The 27,027-nt window shown below is 39.1% G+C and overlaps 1 protein-coding gene across 50 annotated transcripts in view; it reads left to right on the forward strand.

Annotated features, from left to right (window-relative positions):
- The window catches only part of EPB41L2 (erythrocyte membrane protein band 4.1 like 2), a 244,336-nt gene that overhangs the window by 159,004 nt on the left and 58,305 nt on the right, over nt 1-27,027 (forward strand). For all 50 annotated transcript variants that reach the window (XM_017345371.3, XM_070073565.1, XM_070073581.1 and 47 more), the window contains exons 5-10: nt 11,297-11,339; nt 15,037-15,112; nt 18,637-18,855; nt 20,912-20,999; nt 24,733-24,885; nt 25,746-25,843. In XM_017345371.3, the coding sequence (XP_017200860.2) occupies nt 11,297-11,339; nt 15,037-15,112; nt 18,637-18,855; nt 20,912-20,999; nt 24,733-24,885; nt 25,746-25,843 (677 nt within the window). The remainder of the gene's footprint in view (nt 1-11,296; nt 11,340-15,036; nt 15,113-18,636; nt 18,856-20,911; nt 21,000-24,732; nt 24,886-25,745; nt 25,844-27,027) is intronic.

A 27,027-nucleotide genomic window follows, 5' to 3' on the forward strand; every position in this document is an offset into this window, starting at 1 on the left:
ATTTGTGGTTTTAATTCCACATTTTGACTAAAGACAGTTAAATTGCATGCCTGTGTGCTGAATAGTAGGTGAGTGTTCTCATTAGAACTCTGTTTAGAATACTCTTCTCATAAGTAATAACACATTTGACCAAATAAACTGGGTGCTTTATAAAGACAATTAATTATATGATAAGACTTCCAGCCACGTACTCTTGTGATGGACCTCAATGCTGAAAAAGAGAAATGAGAATCTGACTGTCATTATTTACTTGTGTTTGAGCTTGCATATTGGTAGACCCCTAAGAGCATTCAATCTCCATAAAACAGGATAAAGTTCATTATGCTGAAGAATAACATCCTCTGTTAGTAGGAATGGGCTATTCTGCAATGATAAATCTGGCATTTCTGGAATACCAGTTTTGTGTACTAAAAGAGTGGTATTTAAATAGTCAAAGTCCTTATTTTTTATTTTGATAATTCCCAGTATATGTGTCTGGTTCATATCTTTACCTGAATCTCAGACTCATATATGTAACTGTCTTACACTCAATTGTCTAAAAGCAAACTGGTCATCTTCCTGTTAAACTCCATCTGTCTTCTGACGAAGGGTTCTAGATTCCTTCCCACTGTCTGGCGCTTTCTACTGCTAATAAGTCAGCAAGTTCTCTTTGCTGCTGCTTACATATCTCACCTGTTCTTTATCCACAGATCTTGCTTTGCTTTAGGTGTCTGTCTCTTGTTTTGGTTTCATCAGCCTTCTACCTGGACTAACTACCCAGTTCCAGATTCCTATGATTATTTGATTTTGTTGCTCCTTGACTTAAAACTCTTAAAATGTATAGTCTTACTCCCCATATTGTGGTCTGCAAAGCTCTTGGTCACAAGACCTCAGTCTACTTTAGCTTTGTTTCTTGGTAAACTTCTTTTTTTCTTTTTAAGATTTATTTATTTATTTGAAAGTCAGAGTTACACACACACACACACACACACACACACAGAGAGAGAGAGAGAGAGAGGTCTTCCATCCAATAGTTCACTCCCTAATTCAGAGAGAGAGAGAGAGAGAGAGAGGGAGGGAGGGAGGGAGGGCGGGCTTCCATCCAGTGGTTCACTCCCTTATTGGCCGTAATGGCCAGAGCTGCGCCCATCTGAAGCCAGGAGCCAGGAGCTTCTTCTGGGTCTCCCACAGCAGTGCAGGGGCCAAAGGACTTGGGCCATCTTCTACAGCTTTCCCAGGCCATAGCAGAGAGCTGGATCAGAAGTGGAGCAGCCAGGTCTTGAACTGGTGCCCATATGGGATGCTGGCACTGCAGGCCAGGGTGTTAACACACTGTGCCACAGTGCCGGGCCCACAGTCCATATTCAATACATATAAATTTTCCTCTAGAAATGAGTCTTGCTAATCCACATCATGTCCATTTGCACATACTGTTCCTTACATTTGAGAATGTCCTTCCCATTTCTTCTCTATCTGAATGCCTACCATTCCTTAAGATCCAACTTAAATTTCCTACTCTTGAGATTTTTCTTGAATTGCCTTTTACTACTACCCTTCCCATTCCCAATTCAAGGGGAGTTGATTTTTCCTTTCTTGTGTCATCCACAAGTTTAAGAATAAACCTTATTTGTGGAAATCTCTCTCCTCATTATTCTGTGATAGCATCTAAGAGTGGCATGATGTAATCTACTGAGCTGGAGAACTGTGTGATGTCAAGACCCAAAGTTTTGCATGAAAGGGGATGGCCAAAGTCAAGGCAGAGAATAAGATAAGGATAGGTTTGGGTGGGTTTACTGTGGCTTCCTCATTGCCAAAAAGGTTTTAATCCTGAATAAGATTCATAATTCCTTATCTCACTTTGTGGTTTCACTTATGAAATTTAAGATGAAAATGTCTATAAAACTAGATGCGTATTTTGAACCTAGGTTATATTTAACTCAAAAATTTTGGGAGAATAGTAGTATGTCTTTTCTGAGACATTCACTTTTTAGGAAATGAGTGTTTGGGTATAGTTAGTAATATATTTAATTGTTCGTATATAATCTGCTTTTGTAATGTTTGTGTTGTGTAATTTTTATTCCTTCCTGTTTACAGAGACAAAATCTAGTCCTTAAAATAACTAGGCAAAATAATATATTTCTGACACAGATTTGTATGGGACTTGATTTTTTCCCCTGGAAAATTGCTATTATACTAACTCAACCAGTCTTGCTTTGTTTGAAACCCATGCAATTTCAACAATACGATGCAGGGATACAAGCATTTTTGTTTTTCATGCTGAATATTATCCATATTTATGGAAATTTCAGAGACTTATTTTAGCCTCTTACATAGTGAAAGTAAGGCAAAGCCACAAATATTTGTGTGGATATTTTCCATGAAGAGGCAATCTAAATTTTCTTTTTATTTTAGCATAGTACTGTATCCCATGGTCAGACATTGAATTGGAAGCAATTTAGTTCATTCTGAATTTGAATGTCTATCACTGTTAGGCCTTTTTAGTGTCTGTTGAGAATGCTTATGTGAACTTTAATCTGGAAAATGTTAAAATGTGCAGATTCAAGCAACATGTTATTCTGTTATGTATAGTTCCAACTCCATATAGTTCTTATATCTGTGTCTACATAGAACCATCATTAAGGGTTTTGGACTTTCTTTAAAGGGAAAAATACTGTCTTGAAATTTTTGCTGTTAATAGAGTTTGGCTTTTGGCCCAGGCATTATAATGTCAAAAAGGTGCTTGTATTTATAACTTTATGAAAATCTGTTAAAATTCTTGTTTCATAGCCAGACTGTGTCCTTGAAACTAGAACTAAAAAACTCAAATATTAAACAGTTTATATGTGTAATACATTCTTCAATAAAATTCTATATTCAACCCTGTTAAACTTTATAATCCCATGTCCTCCCACATGCATAGTGAAGGTTTCACTGTCGTATAGAAAACCTGTAACTTTTCTACTAACACCAACATTAGAGTTTTTGTTAGACCTAATTTAGGCAAATGTAATTAAAGGGATCTGTTTCAGTAGTATGAATTCCTATGGGAGAATGTAGATTTAGACGAAACTACTTTTGTACTTTTAACATTAGTTAATACAGGGTGAAGTTGAATGTGTTAATTTCTTTTACTTGAGATCACAAAAGTTGGAGATCACAAAAGCGAGTGAGGAAAGCATGGCTAGGCATTTGAAAAAATTTTTAACTTTAGATCTTAGGATCCAGCCTAAAGGGGAATTGGAGGAGAGAGGGGTGTGTGTGTGTGATGTATGTGTGTTTTGGTTTGTTTTTCTTTGTTTTTGGAAAAAGAACTGTTAAGGAAAAAATATTCTTTTACTTTTAAAAATAGATTTGTTTTATTTATTTATTTGAAAGAATTGGAGAGAGAGATATCTTATATCCACTGGTTTACATCCCAAATGGCAATGGAAGCCAGGACTGCACCAGGCCAATGCCAGGACCCTAGAACTCCATCCTGGGCTCTCAGTTGGGTGCCAGGAGCCCAAGCACTTGGGCCATGTTCTGCTTTCCCAGGCACATTAGCAGGGAGCTGGGTCAGAAGCAGAATAACTGGACTCCAGTGCTCATTAAGGGATTTGGCCTCACAGACTGTGGCTTAGCCTACTGGGCCACAGTGCCAGCTCCTGGAAACCTATTCTAACACTTGTTAAAATGATGTGCCTGGGAAGTAGCAGATAATGGCTCAAGTACTTGAGAGCCTGCCACCCATGTGGGAGACTCTGATGGAGTTCCTGCTTCAGCCACAGCCAGTGTGACTATTTGGGAAGTGAATCAGCATATGGAAAATCTGTCCCTGTCTCTCTCAGTCATTCTGCCTTTCAAATAAATAAATAAATAAATAAATAGATAGGTAGATAAATAAATAAATAAATAAATCTTTTTTAAAAAATTGGAAGGCAGATTTTATTTAGGAATGTTTTGATAGGTCTACAGACACTGCAGTGAGGTTTTATTAAGTTTGGAGGGATTGGGCTCAACTCTATACAATAGTAGGAAAAGTGGAATTTTATAGTCAGGGAAGGGGAAGTGCATTAGCCCATGGGAAATTTCAAAGAGGAAACACCCTAGCGTTCTTAATGGGGTTTGGCCAAATCCCCTTCACAGAATTCTTGCTGAAGGCAGATGAGGGTGATCTGACAGCACCTGGGGGATGGCAGGAGTACTGAGGAACTTACTAATCACAGTTCTTACCAAAATTGGACAATGCATAGTTGGAAACAGTAGTCCAAAAGCTGAGACCTGACTGAGATGAGGATTTAGAGGAGCCAGACCAAAGTTTGGTGAAGGAGAGACTCTGTATCAGAAGAGGGATTTTGAGTTGTCATCCAGGTCTGGGGTCTTCAGGGCCCTGCTGTTTGCTCCTGCATACTCAGACCTTTAGGATGTAACTGATTTGCTGAATGTGGTTACTTATCTCTGTTAGGTGAAAGCAGGTTAGCAAAGTGCAGTAAAAAACCAGTGGGTCTGGCATTCTTTGATATAGCTTCTTAGATGGGGGAGGAATTCAAAGAAACACAGAACATGAGAATGTGGAAGCTACCTTACTAGGCCCTCTGCTGGAAGCTGTCAACAAGTGGAATGCTTACTCAGTAAGGGCTTGTTGTCTACCCAAGTCAGTTAAGGAACTTGAAAAATATCTTTTTTTTTTTTAAGATTTATTTATTTATTTGAAAGGCAGAGTTACAGAGAGGTAGAGGCAGAGGTGGAGAGAAAGGAGAGAGAGAGGAGAGATATTTTCCATCCAATGGTTCACTGCCCAAATGGCCACCAGAGCCTCAGCTGGGCTGATCCGGAGCCAGGAGCTTCCTCTGGGTCTTCCATGTGGGTGCAGGGGCCAAAGGACTTGGGCCATCTTCCACTATTTTCTCAGGCCATAGCAGAGAGTTGGATCAGAGTTGGAGCAGCTGGGCCTCGAACTGGTGCCCATATGGGATGCTGGCACTGCAGGCAGCAGCTTTACCTGTTGTGGCACTGTGCCAGCCCCGAAAAATATCTTTCTACATTTGGCTTTCAGAAGAGACAGGAATTTATATGTAAAAAGAAATCTAGGCCCATAATATCAAAGGGTAGTAGTCCAAGGAACAGCTGTGTTGGCATCATCTAGAAGCTTGTTAGAAGTGAAAAATTATATTGTCTCTCAGCCTTTTGGCTAGGATTGAGTGTAGTATCTGTTCTTACCAGAAATGAAAACTTCCAGGCCCTTGTCCCAGACCTGCTGAGTTAGAATCTGCATTTTGTTGAGATCCTCTGGTGATTGATATATTCCCTTTCATGTATACTCGTGAAGCAGGGGTGAGGAACTTCTGGCCCATGGGCCATATAAGGCTGGGAGGATCATTTGGTCTGGACCTGCCAAGGCAACAACAGGCAGGGCTCAAAATTCAGTAAGTCTTTAGCAGGGTAATTTTTAAGTTGGAAATTCTCTGTGGCCTGCAGATGATGTTACAAATATCCAAATGGCCTTTGGCAGAAAAAAAGATCCCCCTTCCCCACCCACCTCCATAAAATGTGAGAAGCCCCATCTGCATTGTAAAATGTTCTTTTGGGAGAATTATAGCAGAGAGGATCACAGGAGTTTGAAATGTCATGAAAGCCAAGTGGGTAGGAAGTCCTCCATGTGATTCATGGTCCCAGGAGTGTTCAAGTATTCACAGCCACTCGGGCAAGAGTGGGCCTTGAGTATTCTGCATGGACGTTTGAACCATATATTCTCCATAGTTGTTTCCTTTCCCACAGCAACATCCTATGAATATAAATATTATGATTCATAATGAAGCTTTAATTTTTTTGTAGATGTTTCTGTTCAAGGATAATTTTGAATCATCTTTAATACTCTGAAAATATTGTAGGGAGATGTTAGATTAACCAATACTGTTTCATTCTCAGAGATACAGTACAGAGTAGAATAGGCATCAAGTACATCGGTATAATAATACATAAGTGTGCAGCTTAGCTAATATGTTTCTGTAACCTAATGGAAGAAATTTTTTTAAATGTTTTTTGTTTCTGTTTTTGGCAGAGGTGCCATGGTTTCTGTAATTGTATGAATCTGTTTTCTGTTGTTAATAGCATGATACTCAGATGGGATAAGCTATAAAGAAAAGAGTTTTATTTGGTTTATGGTTCTAGAGACTGGGAAGTCCAAACATGGCTCCAGCCCTGGTGAGGACCCCTTTGCTGCCTGCTATCCTGGTGGATTGGATCACAGCAGGAGTGCATGTGAGAGGGAAAGATCACAGGGCAGGGCAGGTTCATGTCCCTATAAAGCTACCAGTCATCCATCATGGGGCTGCACCCTGGAGACCATATCCTAAGCACTGCCCAAAAGCTCTGCCTCCACCGAGGCAAACTTGTCATGGCAGTGGTGAATTCTGTAGGCTGCTTCTCAGCACGGCATTTTAAGTGGGGCTGTAGAGAAAGCCAATAAATAAGGCTAAGTTTCAGTTAGATGTTAAGTGAAAATAAAAAAAAATGGAACATTTTTTCCCCCTGATTTGAATTTATTGCCCTCTGACATTCTAGGAGCGCAACTTCATTTTAGTTAACTTCTTTTGGAAGCCTGTTATGGCTTATTAATTTCTCTGTACCTGATATTCATGTAGAAGATAAATATGTACTGAGTTGAAACTTTGGATGTGGAGAGGTGTACACAGAGAAAGATGTGAAAAAAATTAGCAGATTGAATCAGTGAATATCCCCACCTTAAGTTGCTCAAGAAATGCATTTTACTTTAATAAGCCAAGATAAATTTTATTGAAATCTGGGGCTGGCGTTGTAGCACAGCCAGTTAAGCTTCTGCCTGCGACACCAATATCCCATATGGATGCCAGTTTGAGTCCCGGCTGCTTCACTTCTGTTCCAGCTCCCCACTAATGAACCTGGGAAAGCAGTGGAAGGTGGCCCAAACGCTTGCGCCCTTGAACCCACATGGGAGACCTGAGTGAAGCTCCTGGCTTCAACCTGGCCCAGCCCTGGCCTTTACGGCCATCTGAGAGTAAACCAGTAGACAGAAGATCAGTCTCTCTCTGATCTCCCTCTTTCTCTAACTCTGAATTTCAATTAAATAAATAAATAAACCTTTAAACTTTCTAAAATTGAGATCTAACATGGATTTCAGCTGAGTTTTACTTTTGCTTTGTTGCTTATACTTTGAAGTTTGGGAAACACTGAGAAAATCCCTGTTTGCCTCATCAAGAATTAACTGGAAAGGACCCTAACATTGATGTTCTTAGGCCCCTTCCCTGGAGAGTGTTTCAGAAAGTGCCATCTGGACCATGGATGCATCTCTCTGTTAACACGTGTGTCAGGTAGATCCTCCTCGTCAGACAAAACTTAGAAACACTTAGCTAGATAATACTTTACGTGCACAGCAGAACACTTAGACCAGCCATCCTGCTCTGGGTCTTAGTGAGAAGGGATCTTGTCACTTGTGCTTGTCTCTATTTCCAGGAAGAATCTTCACTCTACTAGGACAGCTTTATAAAAAAGGCAGCCATTATCTGCCAGTATTCTCTAAGGAAAAGGGGTGTGATTTTTATTTGATCTGACCCATGTGTAACAACTACATTTTGTGAACCTGATGCCTGACTTATCTTTCTTAGGGTATGAATATACTAAATAACCATATCAAATTATTTATTTGGCACATCACCTTTGAGAATATTGTTATGTGAAGAAATATCTAAAGGTGATAAAATTATTTAGTTACAAAAAAGATGTTAAAGATATTATCATAAAGTGCTAAAATATTTACTCTTCAGGAAGCATTTGAATAAATTACTGGTTGAAAAGAACTACCCTATGACGTAGATATTGTGGTTCCTCCTTGCATTTGAGGAAATGAAGGGTTAAAGGAGCCAAAGAATGTGCCCAAACCCACCCAAATCCAGAGAGTTGATGGAAAGACAATGTTAACTCCATGTGTTTCTGATCCCAAAGTCTGTACATGTGACTGTAGCAGCCACATCTTTACATCTAAAGCATGGTGATGATACATTGTCATCTGCCCTGGGGTGGAAGGTAGATGTGTCTGTATATGTGTCCACATGTATTTAGCTCATTCTCTGATATAATTTTCCTTCTTGTGTCACTCCTTCTTTTTAAAAATCACACCCAAGAAGTTTGTTTTTATTATTTATTAAAAAGTTTTTTGTCTGCTCCATATGTGTAATTTCTAATGCACACAGTAAAGTTGCATTTCTTTTTCAAGTTATATTAAGTATGTTTTTGTTTGTTCTTATGAATGTATGCTGCTAGGCAATAAAAGAATCTTTTAACACATGTGCCAGATAGATCCTTCTGATCAGGTAAAACTTAGAAAGTCTTAGCTAGATACTACTTTAATTGTATGTCAGAGCACTTAGACCAGTCATACTGCCCATTATTTTCTTTCTTTCTCTCTCTCTCCTTCTTTTTTTTTTTTTTTTTTAAGATCTATTTATTTATTTGAGAGGCAGAGTTACAGATAGAAAGAGGTATAGAGAGAGGTCTTCCAATTTGCTGGTTCACTCCCCAAATCGTTGGAACAGCTTCAGCTGGGCCGATCTGAAGCCAGGAGCCAGAAGTTTCCTCTGGGTCTCCCACTGGTTTCAGGGGCCCAAGCACTTGTGCCATCCTCTACTGCCTTCTCAGGCCATATGCAGAGAGCAGAATCTGAAGAGGGGCAGATGGGACATGAACCAGCACCCGTGGGGGATGCTGGCGCTACAGATAGAGGCTTAACTTACTACACCACAGTGCTGGCTCCGCTTCTCATTATTTTCATGAGAACATTTTGTTATTTGTGTCTTGTCTCTGTTCTAAGAACAATCTTCACTATAGTAGGGCAGCTTTTTAGAAAAGGTGGATATTATCTGAGTTTATGTGATCTTAAGTTCTCATTAGAGATAACTATTCAAATGAATGTTTTATTCAAAGAAAACAAAAATCTAATAAAAATCATATAACTTGTGATGTTTTAAGATGACCACAGCATAGAGAGGAAGTAATCAAGTGTAGCTTTTTTTGGTAACAGGCACTAATTAGGGGATTACCAATGGCCCCAAACTTCCAAGTACCCTGGATGATGTGGAAAATGTGGTCTACACAGCTCTTGCAAAGTTGTAGTCCTAGAAAACGGGAAGACAACCACACTTCTTGGCAGGAATGGAGCTTGCACAGTGTGGAAGTAGTGTAGTTCAGAGCACAAAGTCATGTTGGCAATTGGAAGGAGTCATCTCTGTGGCTGCTGCTTGATCGCATTGGCTAAATTCTGCTACTTAGTCTTTCTTATGAGGGTCTGATAAGAAGCCACTTTAACCTTCAGTGTTCTGGCTGACAAGGTGGTAGAAAGTGGCCCAAGAATGAAACTGAATCTGAATTTGGCTGGCTGACTTGTCACTCCTGTTTCTGGATCTGGAGAGCTCTCTTGACCCTTCTCCTGCTCTGCAGCAACTCTCTGGTAATAGGGGTTGGTGCTCTAGGTGAGAGGAGAAGGCACCAGATGGCAGGGAACACAGATGAGGCTGCTTCTACCATCTTCTGGAGCAGGTGGGTTGTTTATGGTTCTTATGTAGCAGGCAGCTTTATCAGTTGTCACTGAAACTGGGGATTTAGGAAACCTGCCTTTGACACCAGCAGTTTTCCTGCTATTCTCTTCTTTCTCCTTGTTAATGGTCAGGGGATTTATTTTTGTTTTCTTTTCAGTTTGACACCAGTTGTCTTTGATTCAGTTTTTCTTGCTGTGGTAGTTAACTTCCTTGGATGGAAATGCCACCCATTTGACCCTTCTTCACCTCTTCTCCAGCTTGTCCAGTCTGGGCTAGAAACTGAATGATCTGTTTTTCTCATTCTTGTGCACTCATAGCTGGCCATTTGTGAGCCAGCTGTTGTGTGGGACAGCAGCTGCAGGGCATGGAGGCTGAATGCCAAGCTCTTTTCTGAGGGGAGAATTAGAGCTGTTCCCTAACATAGCACTGGAGGTACCATTACAGGGTCCCACTGGCCTTTCACATCAGTGGCTCATGCAGCTGGGACACCAGTAATGTGAAACTAGAGCAGGCTCTGGCAGCTCTTTACTGAGTGGTCTGAATATAACCAGTGTTAGGACAGAACCATGCGCACCTTAGATCCTTGCTGCCTTGAGTGCGGGCCATGAACAGCGTGGCAAAATCTGAAGGAGTCCATGCAACTCTGCTTTCAAAGCATCATGTTGTTAGTACTTTTTAATAGTGTAAGATCGTGTTCTGTTGTACCATTTCAATATATTGTTAAGACAGTAGGTGATGGTTATTTTCTGTGTGACAGTAAACATTTTGTTTGCTATTTATATGTCTGAATGAAATTTTATTTCGGCACAGATGTTTAATGTACTATTTGGAATACCTAATAGAGTGAATAAAATTTATTGTAAAGTCATTATTTGAGTTGGCTTCTTTATCTCAAAAACTACTTGTTAGTGAAGATAAAGGTAAACTTTAGTAATGATGAATATAGAATGGGAGAAGTATAAAAATGCAAACAAAAATATTAGATTTTTTGTGTGGCTCTTTTGCTTACAGCCTTGAAAGACAAATATTCAATGCCCATAGATGCTTTCTTATCTAGTGGTCTAAATTTGTTTGTTTAAAAGTGTTACAGTGGTTTCCCAGCACGTTTTTATGTTGGTTTTCTCAATGGGTTGAAATGGTGGGGGAGTGAAAAGGAGTTCCTTATGATTGTGATTTCGAGCTTGGAATTAGGTTAAAAAGAAAGAAGGTGCTATATTAAGTTCAGGAAGGAAAATATTATCTGATGTGACAGTACTCCTCCTTAGCATCATACAGTTACCAAAAAAAGGGAGGCAAAGGGAAAGGAAGAGTTGGCTTTAGAATTTAAGATACTTGTGTTCAATTGCGGTGAATAGATTTTTAGCCAATAGTTTCCTATTCACAATTTAATTCTTCTTGACTATGGACTGGACCAGTCATGAAAGAACTGTCAATTCAGTGTCCTTAGAGGCTGTTTGCTGGCAGTTCTTCTATAAACATTGTGTGTAGATACATTGTGTTTCATACTGTTTGTAGACCCAAGAGAATGCAGCCCTCAGGATCCACTTTAAAACTATTTGCATATTTTTGTTTTTAACACATACACATACACACATATACACTCAAAAGCAAATCAATTGTAGCCTGGTAGAATGCTAATAGGTGAAAGCTGCTTTGAACAGGACTATATTAAAATATGTTTACGCTTAAAAAAGTAAATTGAAACTGTGTTCCATTTTGAGCTCTGAAGTATTTCTTATGGAAATTAAACTTTTTTCCTCCCCATGCAGAACTGGCTAGATCCTGCAAAAGAAATAAAGAGACAACTTCGAAGTGAGTATTTAAATAATCATACTTTAAAAATTTTAAGTTAATCTTTACATCTATGTCTTACTGTCTTTAATGAAATTTATAGACCAGAATAGCTAACATGATATGAAGGAATGATCAGTTCTAGTTTTATTTATACTGTCTGAGAAGTTAGTAATGTCAATAATATATTTGTGGAATCACAGCTGTTTATTTTCTGTGTGGCTTCGAGACTCCTACCTTTCAGGAGATTCTTTTAGACTCACGTTCCTAAATATTCCCTTACACTGTCTGCCACAGTTATGTGACATCTGAGCTTTTCTTCTGGGAAAGAATGAAAATCTGCCTTTTTAAAATAAGTTTCACTTTTTATATAAATTTTACCCGTGGTAGGCCTAATACTGTTGCTTTGCCCATTTCATTTTAGAAATGTGTAGTTTGTTTCCTTGCTTAGCATCTCTCAGTCCCCAGAGGTGTTCAGCTGATGGTTACAGATGTACTGGAGCTGGGCTTCTGAGGATGAGGAGCGGGCAGAACAGTATTTTCACTTCTCCCAGGTCACTGCCTTCTGGGCTCTTCCTTCGCTGCAGTCTGAGGTTGTTGTACATGTTCTTGGAGCCTAGCGTTGTAGTTAGTCCAGCTTGTCTTGTTCTTCCCATTTGCCAGTTTGTTCTTGCTGTAGAATTCCAAAATGATGTCTAGTGTCCCACTCTAAGCACCTTCATTTCCCTTCCTAAATTCTGCCTCTGCAGGTTGCCTTGCCTGTGGCTGGCTCCAACACATCTGTGCCAGGAAACATTATTACCCCAGAGAAATCTCAAGTATAGGATCTGATACTTCATTTACTTTAGGGTCTGTCAGTGACTGAGGAGGAGGAAGTAGGGAGACATGAACAGCTGGAAGTTTTAGACTGGAGAGCAGAATTTGAAGAGTGGTAAATTCCTAACGGTTCATCTAGACTGAATTGTCCAGGGAGAAGCCATTTCCTTGAGAACCAACCTGCAGAATTCCCTCTTCTATTGATTTCATTTCCCTACTTATTCCTAATGTTCAAACACTGGAACAAAGCTGTGCTTCTTGTTCTATCTGCTTTCTGTCTCCCATTTTAGGTTCTCCACATTCTTTTCTTTTTTTTTTTTTTTTTTTTTTTCTGTCTTGAATTACTATTCTTTTTGGTCATCTTCCTATCATTTCTTTCTTTTTCTACTCTACTTTTTAATTCCAGGCATGTATTTTTTTTCCTTTTAAAAATGTCCTTGATCAAGGTGACCACCCTTTCAGATTTGCCCAGGACCTGCGGGGTTTTTCAGGAAATGGGACAGTCCCAGGCAGTCTGGCATGGTGGTCACTCTGTCTTTTGAGTATTGTTCCTGACTTTCCACCTCTCGTTTTCTCCCTGCCTTTTCCTCTTTTGCATTTATTATCTTGGCGTTTCATTCGTTTATAGTTGCTTCATGGTCAAAAAGGGGAAAAGATAAGGACTAAGTAGACAGTTACATATGTTGATACTGTGGAAGAAACTGCACCAGAAAGCTTTGGAATCCTCCCTTTGTCCTTTCTGCAGTTGTTACACACTCTGCAAAGGGCATGACTTCACCAAGGTGTAAGGATGCTTAGTTCTTAGACTTCCTCTACAAGCACTCCTGCCAAGTGACCCAAATCTAGAAAAGGACAACTTCTGAACCGTGATTGATGTTTTGTTGAGTTGTTTCCTATGACTTTGTTTTGTTACTGTTTATGTGTGTTCTACTCATTTCAGAGTTATGGATATTTACTTTCAGAAACCTCCTTTTGGAGATAAAACATTTTAAAAAGTTTCAAAGCTTTTGGAAGAAAACTTTAAAATAATGTGTTGGGAAAACATGAAAGGCAAGAATTGCTGATTATGGATCATATTCTTAAGTTTTGATTATTTGTGAAGTTTTTAAAGAATTATTTCAGGACACTTGCCCTCGTGGTTTGGCAAGAGGAATACCAGTGACAAATAGGATTAGACTTTTTAAAACTATTGGGTCCAGTTTTAAATGGCCTCCTGTACTGTCTCCTGACTAACGTAAAAGTGGACCTAGGAAGTGATGTTTTACCTCTTTCCTCTTTCTTTCTGCTTGTTTTAAAATGGAAGAAAGAACTGTTTGTTCTATTCCAGCCCAGTCTCTGCTGTGATTTTATTGTTACTTTTCAGTTAATAGACAATTAGCAAAAGTACATGTTAATCTTTTTTGAGTTTCTTAAGACAAGGGCCAAATCTGTTTTCTGGAACGCGCAACGTGCACAAATAAAATTGTAAAGCTAAGGCTTACATGTCATAAATATGCATAAACAATCCATAGCCAGCTGTACTGTTTTATATATGTCTAGGTACAATTAGGATAACAATATATAATCAAAAGTTTAATTTGGAAATTACTTAATAGGTTTTACGTGTTCCCAGGCCCCCAAAATGGTAACTTTGGGAGGTAATGCATATATCAATTAGCTTGACTTAGCTATTCTACAGTGTATTTATATTTCAAAACATACTTTACACCACAAATATATATGTTTCATCAGTTAAAAGATAACATTATTGGTGCATTTCAACAACTTTTAGATTTGGTTATATATCCTAAAATATAGATGTTCTCACAGAAATGTATGCCCATACTCATATCTAGGCAAGCATATGCTAGTGTTAATGCTGAGAAAACAAATAAGCTTTTAAGAAATAATCCATGATGGCTTTGCTTGATTGTGGATTAGCAGTCACCTCAGAGAAGTGTAAATGTATACACATTGCATGGATATTTGACACAGCCAGTGTGGTGCCACAGGCTAAGAAACAGCATAATATCTCTTGATATTCAGGAAAATATTATATTCTACTAGTATGCTTTAAATAGGTAGAGCAGAACTGACATCTGTTTCTTGAGTTCGCAGGATTGACTTTGTTAGTGGAGTAGTGATGTGTGAGCCAAAATCCAGCTAAAATGCATGTTTGGTATAGCCATTTAGTAAATATTTGAGAAAAAGACAAAGTGATGCACTGAACAAGAGAATGGGATTCAAGAAACTTTGTCAAGTCCGTAAATTAAAGCTCTTGTGAGGCCTTCAAATATATATAGAATAAAGTAGAATAACTTAGAAACACACACTCACACACACACACACATTTTTGTTTTTATTTAAAAAATACTATACCTTTTGAGCAGAAATATAAATTCAGGCTAGTGTAATTATTTGAGCCTCTTTATTTCTTGTTCTAAGCCATCCAGAACAGTATACAGCAAAACATTAGTTAAATGCTAACAAATAGATAGCAGTGTTTTAACTTTTTAAAAAGTCATTTATGACATAGTTTTTAATGTTTTCATTCTTGATGGCACAGTGCAGCGAAGTATATGCTATGTAGGAGTATACTTACATCTCCTCTATGAAACCTGAGAAGTCCTGTCTCAGAACTGTTGTAAGGAGAGTATATTAAAGTTTTTGCATAATGAATCACCACACAAAGCATTTGTTGAAGTACTAATAAATGTTTGTAAAACCAGTGAATTCTTTGGTGGTGGGTTATTTATGAAATGGGTGTGTATTTTATTTGTCATTTAGTTTTCCCTTTGTGATACTAATAGTAATTAAGAAACAAAATTCTGCAAACTGACTTTTTTAGTCAGATTACTCTGTATTATATCAAAATAAGTAGTCATCTGTGTGGGCGAATAACTTTGATATTTAATAATTTCAGATCTTCCTTGGCTGTTCACTTTTAATGTGAAGTTTTATCCTCCTGATCCATCTCAACTGACAGAAGATATCACCAGGTAGTTTATCATTACATTTTAAGATGAACCTTTACTTAGCTCTCATTTCTGCCCAATGGAGAACATAGTGGTAATTTCAGTATTGAAAACCAAAATAATATTGTGTGAATTAAGTTTTAGAAGTTTTGTTAGAAATGATTACTCCCAAATAGCTTGAAATGTTGCCAGTTTCAAAAATTTTATTTGCTTTTATTGTATCCATTTATATTTGAGGAATGGAATATTATAAAAATATATATTGCTGACAACTTTGTTTCCTTTAAAAAATCACTGGCGTTTAATATGAAGATTCAATATGAAGATTGGGTTTAATTGTATAGCTCATGTGGGCCTGTGTATACATAGTTTCATATTGCAAAGATGATGTAATGATAAATAAATGAAATTTAAGTTAATTGAAATGGTCATTTTTTGTCCTCTCAACTAACTTGGTAGACTTTCTTCTGGAGAGTCAATAGCTGTTTTATTTACATCTCCTCTGAAATTATGTAGGCTATAGGAACAGATGATTAAATTGCAAATAAAGAATTCAGTTTAGGAGTAAGAGAGCAGTTGATTCTGAGAGTGGTTGAGTATTTGAATGGTAACCAAGGAGATTATGATATCACCTTGATATCTTAGGCCTCATTGACTGAATACCATTTATAGGATTTCTTGCTTTGGTAAGATTAAGTATAAAGTGTGATTTTATACATATTTTGAAAGGTTACGTACATGGCCCAGGACAACTGCAGTGTAGGTAGCTGGAGAAAACTGGTGGATCTTAGCAAAGGCTCTGTCTCTCTGATTCCTGTGCTTCTGATGCTTTCTGCTAGGCCAGTTTTGTTGTTGGACGTCAAGTTGTGCAGATGCTTTAAAAAGTGCATACTGATACATGGCAGTCCTTTTAAACTTTTCTTCCTTTACTATTGCTTGCTGAATAGAAATGCACTAAGGTATTAATTAATTACTTCTGATGTACTGATTAAGCTCTGAGTGAATTAGCGTCAGCTAATAATCAATTCTAGCTTTTGTAACTGCACAGTGAGCTGCCTAGAGCATAAAACCTGACGGGGTCTGGGTGTGGGATGGAGAGCATCACTGCAAGAGTGAATTTGCCCCATGCCAGTAGTTGTGACCCAGTGCCCTCTCTGTAGGGACATTCCTTACAGTAATTTGTTTGGGGGATGATAATCCTTTGATGATTGCACTGTATAGCATTGCTAACTGCGTTGCTTTTTCATAGAAATAGGGCTTGAAACAGTCCCCCTCATGGTGGTGAAAGGAACTATAAAGTCTACTGATCGAGCTGAAGGCATCAGTGCTGCAGCCTGGGACCAGCCACTTGCCTGTATTTATGATCTGGTAGCCTGAATGCTGTGACGGCTATCGTCCCCATAACTGAAGTGAACATTTAGAAGGCAGGGTAGGCTTTGAGGAGGGCAAGAGCATTATTCAGAATAGTGTTGAAAAATGCTTTCTCGTGCTTTGTGAAGAAGATGGCATTGGTAAATTTAGGAAGCTCTTGCCAGTTTTTATCTGGAGTTCTGGGGGCTTAGACTTAGTCTTTGAAAACTGAGGAAAGAACCAACCTGAGAGGTACAGAAAATAATATATGAAGAAGCAGTAAGATGGAATCTTTGTGGTTAGGTTCTAAAAGTGCCATAAACTATGGAAAACTAGGAATTGAAGATAACCTGGAATTATACTTTAAAGTTTAGTTTTCTAAAGTAAGTGCCAGCCATGGTGTTGTGGCACAGCACATTAAGGCACTGCTTGCAACACGGCATCCCATAGTAGTGCCAGCTGGACCCCAGCTCTCCGCTTCTGATTCCACTCACTGCTGTTGTGCTTGGGAAGAAAGGGGTGCTTGGCCCTTTACCAACCCTGTGGGAGACCTGATGCAGCTCTTGGCTCCTGGCTTTTGCCTCACCTACTCTCAACTCTTGTAGCCATTTGGAGAGTGAACCAGCAGTTGGAAGAATTCTTGCTCTCTGTCTCTCTCTCCCTCACTCTTCCCTTGCCTCTCTTACTTCTCTATGTCATTCTGCCTTTCAAATAAGTAATTCTAAAAGTGAGTGCAGTTACACTTAGGTTCTCCTGGCACAGAGGGGTAAAGGAAATATAATTCTCCTTAAAAAGAGTTCTTGCAATGCATAAAAATACCCAGACTATAGTAATAGAAGACTTTTATTCTCTTAGAAAATCATTGTGTACTTGTCTTATGGAAAGTACTTTTCCCACTGTGAGATGATGATGACGATGAGATGATGATGATGATGATAAACAGAGTCCCTGCCCTGCCTGTGATAGATTCGGGTGATGAACTACCCTGCCATGGTGTGATGGGATGTGTCATCTGACTCAATCAACAAGGAAGCCTGGACCAGAGGCCAGCACTTGCATTTGAAATGTGTTGGGAGTAGAGAGAGCAGGAAGAGAATTGGGCCTTAAAACTCAGTCTGGTCTGGGCAAAAATAGCCACAGAAAGGTGACCAGTTGCCCGTGGGAATCGCAGTCTCTGAGAAATCTTCAAGAATGAGGGCACAGCCATTTACTTCAGAGGGGTCTGCGTGAAATTTGAGAGTGGAAATAATGTTAAAATGTCACCAAAAAGAATTGATAATGAGGCTGAAAAGAAAACTTTCCCAGAGAATATAAAGTACATGTTTCTGCATGCTATTTAGTTGAAAACAAAAATTCTTTTTCAGCTTGTAATAAGCCACATGGAACATTGAATGAGAATAACTGTCATTGCCATGGCTAGTAATTATAATCATTGCCAGTTATTGATTGACAGGTATAATGTCAGATATTTTATTTGTAGTATCGGGGAGGTAAAGTTCTTCCCATCCTACAGGGAGGAGATTGGTTTTATATTAATAAATCTTATTGCTGAAAGTCACATAGCATCATGTCTTCCAGGCTGCAAAGTCCATGTCTTTCCTAAAAACCAAGCAAGTTACCTTTCCAGGTGGGGTAGGTGTAGGAGGGGCAAAAGCTTCAAAGTGGAGACTTACTTAATGATTATTATTAAAGGGTTTTCAGGATAGGAAGAAATTAGCGTAAGGAGTATAGAGCTGATAAAAAGTGGGTGACATTAACTTTTCTTGGACATGACTAAGATTGCAATTATTTTTAAAATTTCATTCATTTTTACAGCTATTGAGGGGTGTGCTAATTTTTATTACAGTTTTAAGTCTAAGGAGACAGTTTAAATGGTTGAACTTTTTTTTTTTTTTTACTTTAGTCACAAAAGTCTTTGTTGTAATATTAATCATGGTTCAAGTATTGCCAAAAGAAGAGTTCAGGATTTCCATTCCAGGAAGCAGTCTTCTGGACTTCCTCTCCTTAAATAGGCTACAAGTTTAGGAGTCCAAGTATCTGGTGAGACATCCTATCAGAGGAGATGGTTTTTGCTATGGATATGAAGTATCTCCCTTGTATGTTTGTGTTCAAAAGAACACTAAAAGTTAAGGACTAGAAGCCCCCCAAACGGGACTAATTGTTCTCCTCCAACCCTTTTCTCCCCCTGCTCCTCACAGATACTTCTTGTGCCTTCAGCTTCGGCAGGACATTGCCTCTGGCCGCCTGCCCTGTTCTTTTGTGACTCATGCCCTCCTGGGATCCTACACACTGCAGGCTGAACTTGGGGACCATGACCCTGAAGAGCATGGCAATATTGACCTTAGTGAATTCCAGTTTGCACCCACACAGACTAAGGAGCTGGAAGAGAAGGTGGCTGAGCTGCATAAAACCCACAGGTCTGTGTTGATTTGCTCAGGGGGGTGTGGGGAGAGGAGAGGAGAGGAGAGGATGGCTGTGGTAAATTTCAGTATCACCTCTTGAAATACTTGCTAGATACTTGAGGACAGGTTATGGGATTATCCAGATTTTCCTTCTGGAGCTTCAACTAGCACTGACAGCCTTGTCTTTAGGACAGTGATGTGAAGAGCTATGCTCATGACTGTCAAGACTATCTGCATGCTTTGGGATAGTTTTTTGTTGTTTTTATGGCTATAATATGAAGAGCTGTGCTCATGGGACTATCTAGTTAAATTTATTGGAAGAGTGTCCTTTGCACTGTGACGACATCTCACTGTCTCTAGTCCCATCCCTTACCTGTTAAACACACACAGATACATGTATGCATGGAACAAACATACCCACATACTTGTTTGGCATTTTACTTATTTTGTCTCCTTTTTAATTGTTTACATTAATACATATGACAAGAAGACCTGGGAGATAACGAAGCATCAAGATTTGAGTTAGAAATCTGGTGGTAGTTCCCAGCATTTCGGCAGGGACAATGCTGACATCCCGTATCGGAGTGCCCATTTTAGTCCCAGGTGCTTTACTCTGATCTAGCTTCCTGCTAATGCCCCTAGTAAAGCAGTGGATGATGGTGCAAGTGCTTGGGCCCCTTCCACCCTCACTGGAGACCCAGATGGAGCTCCTGGCTTTGGCCTGGACCAGCCATGCCTGTTGTGGCCATTTGGAGAGAGTACTAGCAGATGGGAGATTCTCTTTCTCTCTCCCTATCTCTTTCTGTCAGTTTGCCTGCCAGATAAATAAATTAATTTTTAAAAAGACGTGTGTGGTGATGGATGTAGGAGTGATAGCTGAGCTGCACAGAAGGTTTAGTGAAACCACAGAATATGGCCCTTTGGTTTCTCTGAGGGATTTAATACCATGTTACACCTTGAGAACTTTGATATCTGTCTGAACATGGATTTTTTATTCAGACTTTTATAACTCTTGATGTAAAATTATATCATATCTGTAGTATTATAATTTTATAAAATATTGACTAGTGGGGCCAGTGTTGTGGTAAAGGAGGTTAAGCCTCTGCTTGTGACCTGGCATCCCATATGGGTGTTGGCTCGAGTTCCAGCTGCTCCACTTCCAATCCATCTCCCTGTTGAGGGTCTGGGAAAGCAGTGGAAGATGGCTCAAGTGCTCAGGCCCCTGCTACCCACGTGAGAGACCTGGATGAAGCTCCTTTCCCAGGCATACCAATAGGGGGCTGGGTCAGAAGTGGAGCGGCTGGAACTTGAACCTGTGCCCAAGTGAAATGCCAGTGATACAGGTGGCAGTTTTACCCATTATGTCCTAGTGCCGGCCCCTAGATTAAAAGGTTTTAAATAGATCACATTCATAGACTTTTCTTTAAAAACTGTAAATGAAGGTATTTGAATGTAAATTTTTATTAACTTTATTTAAATTCTACTTACCAAACACTTATTGTATAATTGCTGGAATGTGTGGTGCTGAAATGCTATGGGTATATGATGAATGGGACATGGTCCTACTCTCTCAGAGCTTAAAATTTGTATATTTGGGGACATAAATAGATAGGAAATCGAAATAATTTTAGTATGGACAGAAGAGTGAAAAGGTGTAAGATCAAGTACAAGTAATTTGGATTTTAGTTATGGTTAATTGTAGCAAAGTAAAATTAAGAAGTAAGAATGCATTTTCTCAGAAAGATGAAATCTTTTTTATACTTAGTTAAGTTGTTCCCATTGTTCTCAGAGCTTTTTTCTCCAGTGGAAATAATTAAAAAAAATTTTAGGATAAAAAGTGTGGGGGTAATGGTACACCTCGTTGTGAAACAGCAGTTTAGATTAAATAGTTATAAGAGAAAAATGCTAGAGATTGAGAGTTGAGTTTCTTACCTGTTTCCTACTTTCCTGCAAACTTAGCTGAGTTACTTGGATTACCCCAGACTCTCTAAGCTCACACACCCTTTCCTCATCTTGACTACATCTCCTTTCCATCTACTAATAAAATAATGCTGTTTGTTTTGATTCTCAGGGGCCTGTCTCCAGCACAAGCTGATTCTCAGTTCTTAGAAAATGCAAAGAGGCTTTCCATGTATGGTGTGGACCTACATCATGCCAAGGTACTGTAAATGAACAGGAAGTGGCACCATTCTGTTCTATTGACTGACATTTTGAGAGGGCTTTGGTTTCAGAACAGCCCAGTTCTAAAACTTATGGGGAAACGCTATTTATCTTCACCTGAGGATCTCTGTAGCTTTTTTTTTTTTTTTTTTTTTTTGACTAGTTATGGGGTTTATGGTTGTGGAAGGGATCATTTATTCTCCACCTGTTGCTTTCTTCTCTTTTAGCCTTTTAAATTAATATCATCTCATGGGTATTTATGGAGAAATTCATGTTGTCAGTGTTTTTCACCCCCATCCTGGTTTATTCTGCATCCCAGCTTTGGCTAGGCCAGGTGCTGCCTGTGTCGCAGCTCTTTCCTTTACCTGTGTCCTGGGAGAAGAGAACAGATCTTAGGGAGGATGAAAGGGCCAATATGAAACAGATATGACCACCTTCCAGAAAACTTCTGGGTTGTGAGGGAGAGGAGCCTTAGTAGGGCTTTTCCTGATAGGTTGATCTTGTGCTTTGTGAAAAGACTTGGTAGGCTGCCCCAGACTCCAGGTGCTGAAGCACCTGCAGTTGAATTTGAGAGGTAGTAAAAGAGTGGAGTAATGAAGATCTGTGGTCGGAGAGGGTGAGTTGGCTTGGGAGGATGACAGTAACAAACATCTGCTATGTCAGGATTCTGTTTAGACAATCGCTTAGTGCAGACAGTGGAGGAGAATGAGAGGAAAGACCAGTTGGCTTTGGCAAAGTGTGTCTGGAGTTAATTCAATATCTGGAGGGAACCTCCTTTTAAAAGACCCTGCCAAACTTAGGTGTAGCGTAGGAATCCCAGATTATATGCTTTGAGCAATCTCTAAGAAAGGCTTCCACTCGGAGATATTTTCCCTCCGGGGCTTCAGATTGATTTTTTTGTTTTTGTCTTTGTGTTATTAACTGTACTCCATGTTTTCAAAGTGTGCTTTTCCCCTCAGTGGTTTCCTTTATATCTTAAACATGAAAGTAATACATGTTCATCTTAGAAACTAAAGGCAAGCAGAATAAAATAAAAATCATTTACTACTCTATACAGAAATAAGCACTGCCAATATTTTAGTATTTTTTTGGTTTTCTTTCTTAAAAACCTCTGAGCAGTTGAATTCTCACACCTTTTTAAGATGAGGTCTTACTATGAATATCATTTTTCTTTAGATTTGTTTCAGCTTGCTTTTATATACGTTTTCTAATCTCAGTAAACAGCCTCTGGTACCATGATGTTTAATCACCACATGCTCTGTACCCTTAATTTTTGGAAGTGCTGTCACCTGTACCAACTCATTTAAAATTTGATTTTTTACATTTACAACCCCATAAAACAGTGCAGAAAATAAAGTTTCATCCTATAGTCACGTCTTACTAAGCAGTCCTGTCTGCTTGATATCTTCTGATACAACTAAGATTTTCCTGATCCTTTACATGGTTTTCATCTCATTTCCTATATGGGAGGAAAGAGGAGGCTGAGTTAGCCAAGAAAGAGGAATGAGGGAAGGAGGTGAGAAAGGTTTGGGCTCCTAAAGACTTCCCAAGCCTTTAACTATTTTTCTAACATGGTTGCTTTCACTGTTATAAACCTTACTTCTTCCTACTTTGACCATAAGAAACCCATTCTCAGGTGGCAATAGTGTATGGTTTTAGCATTCTTGATTTTTAATAGGTTATCTTAGAAAAATAGAAAGTTTCAAGCTCTTTTTTAAGTATAACAATGTCAATTCTTGCTGTTTAGTTAGGGACAGAACACTTAAAAAATGCAAGGTTGCATTTACTTTTTCATTCCATTTAATGTTTGATAAACTTATTAGAGAATATTTGACAAGTAATATATGTGTGACTCATTTAAAAAATGTCTGTAACAGTTTAAAAGGACTTTTCATGTTGTTAAAGTTTTGTGCCTTTATTTTCATTGCCTTGAGATTAGGTGTTTTTCTTTTTTTTTTTTTTTCGTATTTTTTTAATGAGAAGAGTTCTTAATGGCACACTAGAGTTAGGACATGTTGAAGCGTGCGCAGTCAGATTTTTAATGAAGGTGCAGGGAAAGCACAAGACCAGTACCTTGCCAAGGTTGGTGAAAGTGGCCCTTCCAGGACTGGAGGGTTGGGGCAGACAGTGATTGCCAGATCTAGAAGGAGAGAACTTCATGGAAAGCCTGTCGCTGTTATATTTCTGACTTTGTTGCTGAGTGGCATAATTAAAAAACAGAACAATCTTTGTTTATCCCCTTTCTTTTTCTATAATTTCTGTTCATACAAATATGGATAATTATAAAGCAGTTATGTATTACTTGACTCCGGGTGGTGTTTATTTTTAAGTCAGATTGACCCATCCAAAGATGGTACCAGACTAGAGATAGCTTTGCTCAGCGTTTGAAATGAAGATGGCCTTGTCTGTTGTAAGGAAGTGCCGTCTCAGCTACTCTTCCACCTGGCTCTGTATGGTGTGGGCAGTGATGTCTTTGGCAGACACACCATTCGTGTTGGGTGCCAAGTTGCTTGGGGCACCTGTGTATGCTTCACACTAGCTTTTTACTCTGTTCCTCGAGAGAATTGTGGCTGCCAAGAGAAGGGTGAGTCAAGCACCCTAAGGATTAGATTTTTTTTTAAGCTGCGCAAGTTGGTCCAATGTAATTTGTTTGTATATTTGAATTATTCAGTTATCACTGCAGAGAAAGCAACTGATATCTGTTATCTAGTACTGCACTTTTTTTTTTAACTGATATAAGTAGTGTTAAATTATAGTGGTATGATTTTGTTGAGTTGGAACTTACACTAAATGTCATGGTTGTGCCAGCCCTTTTGGTGAGAATTTACTACGTTTTGTGAATGATTTCTGAAGATGTGAAAAATTTCTAAATAGTATTCTTAAATTTTACAAACTTGAATGAGATCTACCCTTAATGATAAACTAGAATTTGTAGATTTTTTTAATGTTGTCCATCTTAGATCTTTGGCACTGCTTGAAATGCCAGAGACAGTTTTTTTTTTAATAACTGCATAAAATTTATTTGGTTTTAAAAATTCTTTCAATTTTTTGATTAGGTTGTCAATTATTCCAAATTAAAGTTCTGGGGAAAGAAAGCTATTATTAACTCCCCTGAGTAGTTTGAAATGTGCCAGCCAAAGGAATGCCTAATGGGAACTGGATGACAACATTCTAAGTTACTAAAAAGTTACTTGAAAGAATTCAGAGTTTTCAACACTGTCAGCCAAGAGGAGAAATTTCCATGCAAGTCATTGGTGTATTGCAAAATCTAGGCATTATTTTAACAGCTGTTAGCTAAGGTAATGCATCTGAGATAAATTTGCCTAAAGGAAAATGGCTGAATGCCCTTTATAGGGTTGGCAGATTGTCCTTGAGGGCTGGGATGGCCTCCAGGAGGACATTTTATTCCTCATATATTCAGGATATCTAACTCTGTGTCCTTTCTTTGCTGTTAGCTCTTACAGTACAGTGTGAGAACACATGGATTACACAATTTAAAGATGTCCTATAATCTGGTTTCCTTAACTCTTTGGCAAATCAGATCTGATCTGTAACTATTTAAGATATGTGTTTGTCCTACTATTTCTATTAATGTGTGTATTATCATTAAAATTTAAACAGGAACCTGTTAAGTTGGCATTTCTGCTTGTCCTGGTTTGAGACAGCTATTTTGCCTACTCATCTGTACAATTTTCATACCTCCAACTGTGGTCACATGGTTATGCTTGGCAGGACTCAGAAGGCGTGGACATCAAGCTGGGCGTGTGCGCTAATGGACTTCTCATTTACAAAGACAGACTGAGAATCAATCGTTTTGCTTGGCCGAAAATCTTGAAAATTTCCTATAAGCGCAGTAACTTCTACATTAAAGTTAGACCAGCAGAGGTAAGCAATGTCATGTGGCCCTTAGCATAACTAATCAGTTGTCAGTGTTCTTTTCAGCCACCTGATAAATTAGTTCTTTTCTACTACAATTTTAAGAGATTGAACTTTTTTTATTTTTCATGGTGAAAAAAATCAAGGTTTTTAAATGATTTTTTTAAGATTTACTTATTTGAAAGGTATAGTGAGAGATTGATTTTCCATCTACTGGTTCACTCTCCAAATGGCTGCAACAGTCGGGGCTGGGCCAGACAGAAGCCAGGAGCCTAGAACTACATTCACATTTCCCACATGGGTGGCAGGGTCCCAAGTACTTGGGCTGTCTTCTACTGCCTTCTCAGGTACATTGGAGGAGGCTGGATTGGAAGTGGAAGAGCTGGGACTTGAACTGGTACTTGTATAGGATACTGGCGTAACTGCTGGTTGTAGCTTACCCTGCTGCACCATGTTGCTGGCCCCAAAACTCAGAGTTCTCGATAATAAACCTGCATGTTCATATTCCCGTTTCTAAAATGCAGCTAACCACGCCTTCCTTAGAATAGAAGTAACATGTTCCTGGCATACATGGTGGCTCATTTTCTGTTGTTGAATCAGTTAGCTTGTGGAAGTCAATACCAAGGTAATCAAATGAGTTTAGTGGACATTGACAAATAGTTGATTTATTTGAGTAGTTGATACTTGCTTTACATTGAAAATAATGTTGCAGTTCTAGAAAAATTCATTTTATATGATCACTTAGATATATTTACCTTTATTTAGAAGAATTACTTCCTTTATGTAGGAACCTGTGAGTCCCTGTTTTTCCGTAGCTCCTCATCAGCACCTTTGGAAATACACTGATCTATTTTATGGGTTTATTCCAGCTGGAACAGTTTGAGAGCACCATTGGATTCAAACTGCCGAATCATCGGGCAGCAAAAAGGCTATGGAAAGTGTGCGTGGAGCATCACACTTTCTACAGGTAATTTCAGAAAACCACCTGGTGGTGTTGCTGGGAGCCTGTCCTGGTTAGGAGGTGGCACATGTATCAGGCTACTCAGGCATCAAGCCCAGGGTTCTCTGCTCTCCTCTATGCTGCCTCCCCTTTGCCTGCATTCCCTTCCCGTGTCCTTTGCTAAGGCCCAAGGCGTGCCCTGTCGTCTCTCAGATCTCGTCTGTCTGCAGGTGTTCAGACTCTACTCTCTGACTGTAACCACCTTTCTTTCCACCCCAAGCCTGTACTGCCCAGTACCTGCTGCCATTCTTCCCACTGCACTGCGCCTGATGTGCCACTGCACTGATCATATCCCTCCTGGCTTAACTTCTTTCCTACACAGCCCACACCTTGTGGTTTGTCCCTCTAGTTGCTTGGTCAGAAGTCTTCTTAACCCCTTCAGATCCCTTTCCTCTTTGAATATCAGCCTTTCCAATTGGCTGGGCCTGGCTGAGCCCTGCATCCTGACCTTACCACTTTTGTACCTGTGGGGTCAAATGCTAGCCTATCTTTAGTTTATATAAAGCTGTGTATCTAGACCCTTCATCTTTAAGATTTTTCCTTTGGACCTGGAGTCCACTGGCATTACACCATATACAGCTGTGTGATTATGGTCAGTTACTCAGCTCTTCTGTGTTTCCCTTTTCATCAAGCTTATGTAATGCTAATAATAATTGTATTTACCTTATAGGATTGTTTCAAAAATTAAATGACATAACACATGTGAAACAAACTTAGAGTGATTTCAAGTAGCTAATAATATTTATCTTCATCACTGTCATCATTATTCTCAGTTTCTTGCTTTTTCAGTGTGCTTTTATTTTTTAAGATTCATTTTACTTATTTGAAAGAGTTAGAGAGAGAGAGAGAGAGAGAGAGAGAGAAAGAAAGAAAGAAAGAAAGAAAGAAAGAAAGAAAGAAAGGAAGGAAGGAAGGAAGGAAGGAAGGAAGGAAGGTCGGTCGGTCTTCCATCTGCTGGTTCACTCCCAAGATGGCTGCAACAGCTGAAGCTGCACTGATCTGAAGCCAGGAACCAGAAGCTTCTTCCAGGTCTCCCGTGCGGGTGCAGGGGCCCAAACACTTCGGCCATCTTGTACTGTTTTCCCAGGCCATATCAGAGAGCTGGATTGGAAATGGAGCAGCTGGGACTCCCAACTGGCACCCATATGGGA

This window comes from Oryctolagus cuniculus, chromosome 5 (genome assembly GCF_964237555.1).
Source record: "Oryctolagus cuniculus chromosome 5, mOryCun1.1, whole genome shotgun sequence".
In the NCBI taxonomy this organism is placed as follows: Eukaryota; Metazoa; Chordata; class Mammalia; order Lagomorpha; family Leporidae; genus Oryctolagus; species Oryctolagus cuniculus.